This window comes from Rhodnius prolixus, unplaced genomic scaffold (assembly GCF_049639745.1).
Source record: "Rhodnius prolixus isolate KJV_2025 unplaced genomic scaffold, Rpr scaffold_6, whole genome shotgun sequence".
NCBI lineage: Eukaryota > Metazoa > Arthropoda > Insecta > Hemiptera > Reduviidae > Rhodnius > Rhodnius prolixus.
Genome location: NW_027411634.1, coordinates 41,543,109 through 41,555,243, shown reverse-complemented (window position 1 = coordinate 41,555,243; position 12,135 = coordinate 41,543,109). Strand labels below are relative to the sequence as shown.

At 36.4% G+C, this 12,135-nt stretch overlaps 1 protein-coding gene across 3 annotated transcripts in view; it reads right to left on the bottom strand.

Annotated features, from left to right (window-relative positions):
• Positions 1-12,135, bottom strand: part of arr (low-density lipoprotein receptor-related protein 6) — a 65,706-nt gene that overhangs the window by 13,561 nt on the left and 40,010 nt on the right. For all 3 annotated transcript variants that reach the window (XR_012462264.1, XM_074140821.1, XM_074140819.1), the window contains 10 exons: positions 10,026-10,216; positions 8,221-8,398; positions 7,935-8,050; positions 6,140-6,378; positions 5,388-5,551; positions 4,445-5,008; positions 4,180-4,333; positions 1,166-1,310; positions 951-1,081; positions 290-443 (listed from right to left, as the gene is read on the bottom strand). Coding sequence is in view for 2 of the 3 variants with exons in the window: in XM_074140821.1 (XP_073996922.1) it covers positions 290-443; positions 951-1,081; positions 1,166-1,310; positions 4,180-4,333; positions 4,445-5,008; positions 5,388-5,551; positions 6,140-6,378; positions 7,935-8,050; positions 8,221-8,398; positions 10,026-10,216 (2,036 nt within the window). In the remaining variant the exon portion in view is untranslated. The remainder of the gene's footprint in view (positions 1-289; positions 444-950; positions 1,082-1,165; positions 1,311-4,179; positions 4,334-4,444; positions 5,009-5,387; positions 5,552-6,139; positions 6,379-7,934; positions 8,051-8,220; positions 8,399-10,025; positions 10,217-12,135) is intronic.

Sequence of the window (12,135 nt, the reverse complement as noted above, 5' to 3'; positions counted from 1 at the left end):
TTACAGCTCACTGTCCGGTGATGGACAGTGTTGTCTGTAACGAGAGAACACTGTCCGGAGGCCGGCAGTGCACTGGAACAAGCTCCGGGCGCTAATGACCTCAGCTGTTGATGCGCCAAAAAAAAAACAAAAAAAAAAACTATTAGTTGCTAAAAAAATGGTTTACTTATAACTAACAGCAAGCAATTAGTTTAGTTTGCATTTAAGCGAATAATAAGCCTTACAACTACTTCACCGATTAGTAATAAAGATTATAAGCAATGTACAAGATATAATCTATAACACAGACCCATTGATTGGATGTACAGCTATACTCCTAGGCTCCTGTAATCCTGTCCAGATGATAGCTCTCCTGTATTTACCATCATTCCTGGACACTTCAATCTTCTTGGTGCCAAGATCAGTCCAATAGATGTTCTGCCAGACCCAATCAACTGCTAGTCCTAAAAACATTAAAGTTTTTGGATATCTATTCAGTCAAAAATTTTTTTTGATGGAATTAAGTCAATGCTTATAATTTTGATGCTTATAATCAGAGGCAAAATGTTGGGAATAAAAACATTTAAATTGTACAGACCAAATTGTACAATATAAACTTATACAATACTTGTACTTTGTACAAGATGTACGATAAAAGCGGTAGTACAAAGTTTTGAACAAGTTGAGATTGTACTTTTGGTTTTCGTCTTAGTTTTCTATCCTCAAGACTACATTGGGAAAGCGCCATGCAGTCTTAGGTACAATAAGTGAAAAAAGTTGAAAGAAATTATATATTCCCATTTTCCAGAAAATCAAAATAAATAATAATTGGCTCTTTTTATGTGGCCTAAGTGCAGCCAGTATCTATGGGGTCTCCTCTGCAACTACCAGAAGTGATGCTGTGCCCCCGGCAACCAAGACCTACACCCTCACAGCAATGTGCAGCTAAAACTGAGGATAAAAAATCTCACCTTCAGGAGATTCAAGTCCAAATTCCACTATAGTTTCCACTTGAGATCCGTTGATATATGATCTTGTAATTGTTTTAGCCTTAACATCTGTCCAATAAATTCGATCATCTTTTATATCGAAATCTAGAGCTCTGAATAAACAAAAAGAAATTCCAAAAGTTTATTTTTAAAAAGAAGACTAGTTTTGGATTAATTTTTGCTTTTCTCCAACTAACCCTGCATCCTTGATACCAGAAGCTGGTATAATGGCATCATTGTGTGGATTTTCAATGCTTATACGTCCTATTGATTCTTTGCGCGCAAAAATTAAGAATGCTTTTGGTACTACGCAGGTTTTTCCATTAATTTCTAATTCATAACCTGAAAAATCATCTCTTTTTAGTTACTATATAAAACAAAGCTACAAATAAATCAAACTGACAAAGCTACGAACTATTATATATACACTGCTCCACAAAAAAAGTGGCGCACTTTAAAAATGCGTTATTTTTTTTTCTCTGTAACTTTTTTATTCTACATTTTATTTTAGTTAGCTAATATAAGTAGTATAAAGTTACGGGAGGGCTAAAATAAAATAAAAAATGATCTAAAAGAAATAAAAACCTTTAATTTAACAAAAAAGAACTTCTCGGCAAGAAATGAATTTGAAAAAAAAAGTATTTTAGTAACGTGTATTGCTCGCATTACTGCATCCAATCTCCTCGGCATACTCCTTATTAAAGTTCTCACGAAATCTTGTGTTAATTCCTCCCACATCTCCACTAGAGCACCTCGCAACTCTTCTAAGCTCCTGGGAGGATTATTTCTCCATCTTAATCGCCTAACCAGCTCATCCCAAAGATGTTCAATTGGATTTAAATCCGGGCTGCGTGCTGGTCATCTCAGAATACGAATGCCAGTATCGTGGAGATATTGAACAACACAGGCGGCAGTGTGTGGTCGGGCATTATCCTGCATTTTCCCCAATAAATGGTGCATAGGGTATCACATATTGCTGCAAAATTTCCCTCACATACAAATCTGCATTCAAGATTGCCCTGTTGAACACGTGGAGCTCAGTATAAGCTCCCATAGAAATCTCAGCCCACACCATCACTGAACCACCTCCGAATGGTAGTCTACCAGAAATATTGCACGGAGCGTAGCGCTCCCCAGGCCTTCGGTAAACTCGTCGCCTCCCATCAGGTGCATAGAGAGCAAAACGGGACTCGTCTGAAAAGAGAACGTTTCTCCAATCGTTCTCAGACCAGTTGCGGTGTTCCCTAGCGAACTCTAGACGGGCTCTCCGATGGTCTACGGTGAGCAATGGTCCTGTGGCTTGCTTCCTAGAGCGTAAATTCATTTCAGCGAGCCTTCTTCGTACATTTTCGGCACTGACTGAAACTCCACGAACTGTAAGCAGTGTTTGAGCTGTTTCAGAAGCAGTTGATGTACGATTTCTTAGAGTGTGAATTCTAATAAATCGGTCATCAAGTGCTACTGTGGCTCTTGGTCGACCCGAACCTTGTCTGCGAGTGCAGAGGCCTGTCTCCCGGTAACGATGGATGGCTCTACGGACGGTGGTCTCAGGCAACCCTAACGTTCGTGCTGCGTACCGCTGACTCCGTCCATCCTCAACTAATGCAATAATACGGGCCACTTGCTCTGCTGTAATTGAGAGTTTGCAATGCTTTCAGCTTGAAAAAAGTCGAAACGCAACTGTAGAGGTCAATAAATTTATTTACTGTTGAGGTAAAGTTCACGTTGTTGTTTACACAAAAAGACCGAAGGGGATTAAACGAGGAATTGCTTCTCTATTTACAAGAAACTTTTGGCCTTGTTTCGATTAATTGTTTCCTGACAGTTTATGAAAATAATTAAAATTAATAATCTTTCCCCAAAATGTGATAAAACAAAAAATAAACGCTTTTTTCAAAGTGCGCCACTTTTTTTGTGGAGCAGTTTATTTGCCAAATTTGAAATTATTGTATTACTTCGAATAATCAGGCGTCTTCGAATACTTCCTCTGGCTGTATTAGAGTAAGATCAAGTGCAAATAATCGTTTTAGAAAATAAATTAATTACTTTAATTTTAATTTTTTTTTTTATCGTTTATTTAGTTACAATCAACGCATTTTATTGCGTTATAATCAACAATGATAACAATAAACAACATATCAGAGTGGAGAGAAGTTACCCAGCGGTAACACTCTAATAACATTTTACTTTCTATTGGCTTTCGTCTTCAGAGAGGAGATCGCGATGCCACTGTCTTTTAAGACGTCTAGGAGTGTTGACTGGAAATGTTCTGGAAGATAGATGTTGGTACCAGTGAGGGATTGTGATGAGGATTGATTGTTAAGATGGAATTTTCAGAAAATCGTGTTTTAACCAAACGCTCAAAACCTCCAAAGGATCTATAGGCCTTGCAGTCCAAAATTCTTCGCTCTGTAGTAAACGCTCCTTTCTACGTCACCAATCAAACTATTCTCACTTACTTAAAACATTCCTTTCGTTGCACAAGTTGCAAAAACTGAAAATTTCATCTTAACATTCAATCTCCGTCACAATCCACTGGTACCAACATGTTATCTTCCAGAACACTTCTAGACGTCTTAAAAGACATTAGCCTCGCGATCTCCTCTCTGATGACGAGAGCCAATAGAAAGTAAAATGTTATTGGAGTGTTACCAGTGTAACAGAGTTTGATTGGTGACGTAGAAAGGAGCTTCTAACTATAGAGCGAAGAATTTTAGACTACAAGGCCTATAGATCCTTTGGAGGTTTTGAGCGTTTGGTTGAACCCCCACAGTTCGATGCCGTAAGCCCAGGACTGGCTTTAATATACTTACATAAATAAATAAAAAGAGAACAAAAAAATAAATAATTTCAAAGAAAATTATTGGGCAATGTTAAAAAAAATATTTAAAAGACAGAATTGGTCAGAATGCTTTTGGAAACTCTAGGCCTGTAACTAGCAGAACACATGTTTTTCTGTTTACGACAACCAACGTGCATTCCAATACTGTTAAGAATGCTTGCTGTAGGATCGAACATGTGTTCGCTAACCTCTTAAGGAAAAAAACAAAAATCTAAGGACAGCTGGACTCGAACCCGAGTCTTCCAGTGATTATGCTTATAGTTGAAACTGAATTGATAGAAATTTAGATGTACAGAAAATGAAGGATGTGTTTTGAGATAGAGAAGAAATTAGAAAAAGTTAATGATTTTCTTGACTGAATTAACTTACCCATTTGACAAGCACAGACATGTTTCGTTGGTGTATTCAGGCACAGATGGGCACAACCACCGTTGTCAACAGTGCAAGGGTTGTGTACAGTCGACTCAGGAATTTTACCCACAGCTTTCAAGCCCATCATGTTCGCAAGATGGTCTAGCAGTACCTGGGGTTTTGGGAAAACGACACCAATGATTAGAGTAGTGGCGAAGGGAAAAATATTAGGTTAAAATGGATTCTTTTTTTTTTTTTTTGGATTCCAAATCTGGAACTGTACCTTTCTATTCCTTCCGGTGATCTTATGCGCAGAATCCAGACTTCTCCTCTGCCAGTCAGTCCAATAGAGATAATCACCGCTTAGAGTCAGTCCAAATACATGCGGTAAATTATGTGTGACCACTTCTCGTCGATCGGTACCATCATAGTTTATCACTTCTATAACATCGGTTTTAGCATCACACCAGTACACCTTCCTTCTAGGTATATCCAACGCGATACCATTCGGCCAGCCTAGATGTTCATCCACTAAGACCGTACGTCCAGAACCGTCCAAAGCGGCACGCTCAATCTTTGGACCTTTTTCATTCCAATCCGACCAAAACATATAACCTTCGTCCGGTGATACGGCTATGGCACGCGGTTCGACTAGATCTGTATTAATTAAAACTTTGGTATACGTGGTATTTATACGTAAAACTTGTACACGGTCTGTGCCTGTATCTGTCCAATAAAGGTTACGTGCTCTCCAATCAACGGCCACACCGTCTGGCTGTTGAAGTTCTGTAGAGACTACGTCTTCTTGGCCTGAACCGTTCAGTCTTGCTCTCCGTATAACTTGAGCCTGAAAGTTATAAATATATTTTGGTGAATAGCGCACAACAAGGTTATCTTACTGAAATAATTAACTAGTTTTTAACATTCTCTACACAAAACTGATTATCTATGAGTGAATATGGACGAAGAAGACCTGAAACTGGTAGAATGTTTCAGGGAAAGCATGCTACGATTGGAGGAAAAAAATTCTTGGATAAATTTAGCGTATTCTGGAGAAATACACTCGCGGAGAGATGGGTGGTTACTTCACGACAGAGCAGGCACAACGGAAGAGCTGTTTCTGGGGAACACCCCAATTACGATCTTTCCTCTCAGGAAGGGCATATTGACCTTTCCCTAACATATTCACCAAACTACGATAACCAATAAAAAGGAAATCTATTTACCTCATCGTCGGACCAATAAATAAAGCCATGAATAGGATCATAATCAATGCCAATAGCGTGTTTGATGCCCCGAAGATACAGAGGAACGCTGGTATGATCAGATGTATCTAGCGAGATCATGCAAATCTCATTGATCTGTACTAACAAGATTAATTCTTCAGGAGCTGTAAAAAAAAACGATAAATATGTTTTATTATAGTAATAAAATTTATTCTAAAAGGATATTTATTTTTTACAATTGTTTTAACCAATTAAGAAATTATGCAGCTTCTCTTACTCTAAACTTGAATCTCCAACTTGTCCTTCGTAACTTCATCTTTCTAGTTTTGTAAACCCGTAAATCTAAAAGGAATCCCCATAAAAAGGTTGTTCAAACTACTGTTATCTTATATACGAAATTTAGATATAATGTTAACAAAAACATTGTTATTAATTTAACAATTGCGATCAGCTGAGTGTTTCTCAAGGCAGCAATGTTAAATATTTCTGTAACCGTTTCAATAATTTAAAAAGATAACTCTAGGGCGAAAAAGCTATCCGCTGAAGCTTACATAGAAAATTATGAATTGCTATTAAGTAGATTATTTTTTTCATTTCAGAAAGGGCGTCTTCTCTCCGATATTTCGGAATTGAATCATCAATGTTAAAACAATTGTGTTCAATAATTTTCTTCTTTTTTTTTCACAATATTTGGCCACCATGAAGCCAACACGGACTTCAGAAATTAACATTGTCTTCATACAGAAACTCACCATCTTTACACGTATAATTGTCAATGAGTTTTATTCCCGTAGGACAAGCACAAGTATATCCAGGCGGGTACGGCGAGAGTAGGCAGAGATGCGAGCAATTCCCATTATTTAGCCTGCAACCGGACTGATTGTACGGTTGTCGACTAGGATCCCATACACGGATGTCCACAGGTACAGAGCCGACGGTATGAATAAGTTCTTTACTAGTTCCAGTGTCTCGATCAACGCTATGCACAGACCTGAGTAAAAATAAATAAAAAAACAACATCATCAACAATATTATAAACCAAACTGTAGGAATAAATGAGAGAGTAAATGGAGAGGATGCTAGAGAATGAATGCAGAGCAAACAATGGAATGCATCAAAATGTACAAAATGAGATACTCCGTCAAGATATTATGGGCCCCTAAGTTCAGTCGGCGCTCCTCCCTTTATACTCTTCTCTTCCAAGGAGTTTGCACAGAACATTGCCGTAGAACAGCGTTTTCCAACCTTTTTCGGCTCGCGTACCACTTGGTGTAGTACATCATGCTAAATTTTACCACTTCGTAAAAATGATTGTATTTCGAGCAAATTTGTGTATTCCGAGTGTGTTATTCTATTATTATTATCTTTATTTGTATAGAGATACAAATGTATCTGCTACAAAGGAGTTCCAAGTTCATGTTCACTTTATAAAAAACTTTGTAAAGTGTAAGATCTTAGTTTTAAAACTTGTTTTAAACAATTAAAAATTGCCTAAATATTTTTCTCTTCAAAATTATTAATTAATTTACAAAGTTCTTCTTTAGGATTATTATATTTGTGCCCAAAAATCTTCTAAATTAATTTACTTTTAAGCATTCCAACTACCTGTAAGTACCAATTAAATTTAATGTTACTTGGATAGAGCTTACTCATTACAATCCAGTCTCTTTAAGCAGTAGATTTTTACATAGTTATCATTTAAGTTCTGTCACATGATAATTCTATTAAATTTTCTTTATCTTTTATTGATAATCATGTAGCTTTTCCTAAATTTTCTTTATAGAAGGGGGGTTTCGAAATCAAAATTATCATTTGTGTTTTCGGGTTTTTGGGGAAAATACTCGCATGAAAGACAATTTTGAATCCTGTTGAATGTGCTATTATATTTTCTCGTATATCTTGAGACAGACTAACGTTACTACCATACATATTAACAACTTTACTGTATAATATTATTAATTAAAATAATTTTTATGAATTATGGGAAAAAAATGTTTCTTAGATATTTTTACGCTGTAATTTTTTATGTCCGCCATTATTGATTTTTTTTTCGCGTACCACAAGGTTGGGAAACGCTGTCGTAGAAGATTGTAACGAGCCAAATAGATGTTGAAGCGTCCTTACGGCGTGATGTGTATTAGATGAGCAACAACAATGAATGTACACATCTTCTTTTTTCTTTTGCACTTTCTAAGTTCTTGATTGAATGCAGATGAAATTGGAAACGGAAAATCTTTAAAGGAAATCTCTTCATGAAATTCGAAAGCTCCAATCAGTAAAGTGTGGCACTTCCGGCAGCAGATCGCTCTTTTCGAAAACTTGTTTTTATCGCACCCCCCAACGGGTACCGAATTGAGATCTAAAATTTAAAACCTTCCGCGATTTCCCACTTTGAAAATAATAATGCTGATTACAACATATCATCCATAGGCAATTGGTTAAAATCTTTTTTTTTTTTGTCAGTAAGTAGTGTTGTATGTCACGAGAGAACACTCTCAGGAGAGCAGGCAGCGCACCAAACAATTCTGTAGAAGCATAGTAACTAACCAAGTCTCCCAATCCGTCCAATAGAGTTTATCATCGAACAGAGCCAAGGAAAATGGATAGAATATATCCTTGTCCGCTATAATGGTCCTTCTATTTCTCCCATCATAGTCCATTACCTGGAAATCACAAGATAACCATTAATTTTTAACCACAAATCTTGGTCCCAATGAATTTTCACACACACACACACACACATAGTTAGCCAAAGTGTAAAAAATGAAAACTTAATGAAAATTTACTTCATTTTAAAATTAAATTTCCACAAAATTTGAACTAGAATACTTACGTCAATAAACCTGAGCCGTCCGTCAGACCAATACAATCTTTTCAACTTGTAATCCGCAGTCAAGCCATTGGGCCAGAAAATCTTATCGTTCACTATGACTCTTCTAGTCTGAGAATCTCCGTTCATGCCGGCACGTTCGATTTTTGGTACCTCGCCCCAGTCCGACCAGAACATTAATCTGTTTGTAATTAAATGTATAATTAGTTACTTTTACTCTTAATTTAATAAAAGTAAAAAAATGGAAACCCCCCTCTAAACAATTAAGAAAAATTTGGTATTACTCTCAACGTCCCTATAGCCTAATGAGGCATCTACATCTACCTCGTATTAATTAAGACAAATGCGGAAGCCCAATGTATATCGAATTACATTGTAGCTATCCTCTGCATTTTTGGAACTGTTTAATTTTATGAATACTATACTCAAATTAAATTACAAAATAGTATAAAGTAAAGTAATCGCCTATTTTTTGAGGCGGGGCTTAACGTCCAACTACCAATTAGATGTCGTGAACAGGGGACGGAAGCTCATACTTTACTATAAACAATTTTTTTTTCTGAACAAATAAAAAGTAGTCAAATGCAGGATTCGAACTGAGGATCTCCCACTTACAAAGCCACGCTCTTGACCACTAGACCAACACCTGCCCCCAAAAATAGGATTTTGGTCACAAAGGAAGCTTTGTGATTTCTGGCAATCGCAGAATAGTGAGATGCTGCAAAGGAGCTAACTGATATCGCGCTAAGCCTGGTGAAAAGATGTACGCTATGCAGTGATTCCCTGATGAATTGCCAAATTTATGAGCTGTCCAAGCTCAGCCAGAATCACCTTAATCTCACCAACCAGCGCTTAAAAAAAAAGGATTACCATCGCCACCAGCAAGCGAACAGGTTTTTTTTTGAAGAAATATGAGGGTTTTGGAAGAGGAGCCCTTAGTGACCCATAGGAAAACGACTACCACTGAACCTACCTAGAACTGACGTACCAGTACGATTTAGGATCATCAATGGCCATGAATTTCCTTCAGCACCTTCTCCCCAGGAGTTGATTCCCTATAATGCTCGTTGTGCAATATGGAGGATATGACGGCACAGAACATCTGTCTACAGTTGTTACGCGTTACAATATATTCAACTAGAAATGGTCAATCAAACACTAGGCTGGGCGCTTAACTAGCAGAAATGCTTTTCATTGGCGCAGCGGAGTAGCGGATTGCAAAACTCGTATTCCTCTCAACGTCCCTATAGCCTAATGAGGGACATCTACCCCTGCCTAATATCATTTTGTGGCTTGTTTGCGCTTAAAATGAAAAAAGCATAATACAAGCTGCGCACGTCCCTGGTAATTGTCTCTCAACCCACAATTTGGAAAACGCTGTCCAGTTTCCAAATCATTTCGAAGTGGATATTTGATATTTTAAGATATTCATTTCAAGACCCTCATATTAAACTTAGAAAAAAAAAACAATTCAACTCTTTAATTATTGAATCTCGCTAGTAATATTTTTCCAAATATGTACTCTAGTTCATTTGCATATTGCATATATTATTTAGTTATAACTAATGCATATTTATAAGGTAGTTATGCATAACGAAGTGGAGCAGTAAATTAGTTTTTAATGGAGAAAGAGAAGGGGTGTGTAGAACTGCACGGCCATAAAGGCAATTAATTAAAATCAGGCGCAGTTAATATTCATGTAAATTACAAACAAAATTAAAAATAATAATAAATAACAAGTTTTAAATGTCAACAGTTTAATAAATTTTAGTAAATAAATGTTTAGTTTATTTTTTTTGTAGCCTTACCCCTCCATCGGCACAAGAGTTATAGCTCTCGGTTGGTCGATATCCTCCCAGAAGAGCACCTTCCTGTGCCGGCCGTCCATGGCGACTACCTCAATTCTATTCGTCTCTCCATCGGTCCAGTACAGCTTCCCAGTGATCCAATCGCATGCCAGACCGTCTGGTAATAGTAGGCCGTTTGGGACAACGTTTCTCTGTAATAAAAATGATTACATGATTTTTCAATTACGTTAAAATATTTGTAATAAGACGGTATTTGAAACAGATTTTATTATTCTGAAAAAGAATACAATTTTATAAATAAATTAATACAAAAACATTACAAAGAAATATAATATAATACATAAATAATTAAAGCAATATACCTGTAAAGAATAATTAAATTACTACTTTATATGTTACCGTCACTGAACACTAAAAAAATACTCTAACGAACTTAATAATGTAAACACTCCAAAGGGACGCTAAACCTTCCCAGACTATAACCTAACATTCAGGTTGTGTAGAGTTGTCATCACCCTCTGATGGCACTTTTACATAATTTTTTTAATTAACAAATTTTCTTTAAAAAAAATTACAAATAATATAACACCCAATACAGAGTGCCTTCGGCACCCCGAGTGCCGTGCCAAACTGGTGGAATATTTTTTAATAATTTACATATAAATGTAAATAAAAATATTTTCAAAATTTAAAGTTACGGAAACAGCGGATTTTCATCTCTACTCTTTTCGAGTTGGACTATCTCACCATCTTTACGTATAACCACTGAAGGTGGCTCTTCAAGGATTTCACTTCTCCAAGAGTCAGCTTCCTAGGAGGAGCCTGGTGTTGTCCTAGGCCAGGGATGTCGAACCTTTTTGAGACGTGGGTCAAATTTTATTCATTTTTCTTTTTAAGTACTAGCTCTTAGGTCACTAATGCCCATTTGCACAAGATTTAAGTTTAAAAATTTTAAACTGAATATTTTCAAAAAACTAAACATCTTTAAAATTCAGTTGGCTTAACGGGTAAAGCGGGACGAAACAAGTGGCTATGGAAGTCTCTTTTTCCAAACATAACTGAACAAAACCTTACAAAAATGTGTTCTATCTGAAGAAAAATCTAAATATGGTTATTTGCTTTGGGTTGTCGATTTTTTTTAACAAACAAAATATGAGTAAAATTAAACATTTTATTTGATGTTTTGTAAATACTTTTGCTTTATTTCAAACATTACAAAAGCATTTGTCGTCATTTGCGTTTTAGAACTGTAATGATCCAAACTAAAGGTTATAGATAGGCATTTAAATTGCTTTTGTGTCCAATGCGTGATTGAAAAAAATACAGATAGAATATAAATATTATCCACCACAATTAGAAAATCTAAATCAACCAGCGTAAACAAACAAATAGTTGCCTAGCAATTGTGGGTCAGTGAAAAAGCTTGCGCGGGTCAGTGTCTGACCTGCGGGTCATAGGTTCGCCATCACTGTACTAGGCTATCTTGGGTCTAATCCAGGTTTAGGAGGAGCTTTTACATTTTATCTAATATGAAGGGAGTAACCAGGTTAGTTTAAGGAGACAATTTAGAGCAGAGGTCGCCAAAGTGGTCTATACAGGGTGTATACGGAGGAGTGGTCGAAACTTCGGGAGGTGATTCAGCAGCTCAAAGGCAACAAAAAAATATTCTGTTCACTTTGGCCCGATTCTCAATAGTGTCCAAGATATTTGCATTTTTAACTTTTCCGTCGATATTCGCGTTTTTCGCCATAAAAACGGCCGTAACTTTTCTATCCTTTGTCCTACAAAAAATCTGCTTATTCCAAACGAAAGAGCATTAATTTCCTATAAATCTGCTCAATATAGAGCCTCAAAACGTTTCTTATAACAATGAAATCTGAGCCAGGGGGACAATTGCGAACCCAATATAGCGGAATTTTCCAAAAGAAATACCATTGCACACCCATCTCATTAATTAAGAAGCAATACTGTAGTTACTTCACTTATTATTTAATAAATATTAAGGTATTTAAATTTCAACATTCAAGATATTTTTCATAAAACTATTTGTTACACAATGTAAAATTACTTTAATAATAAACGTACAAAACACAGCCAACCTAATAGATAG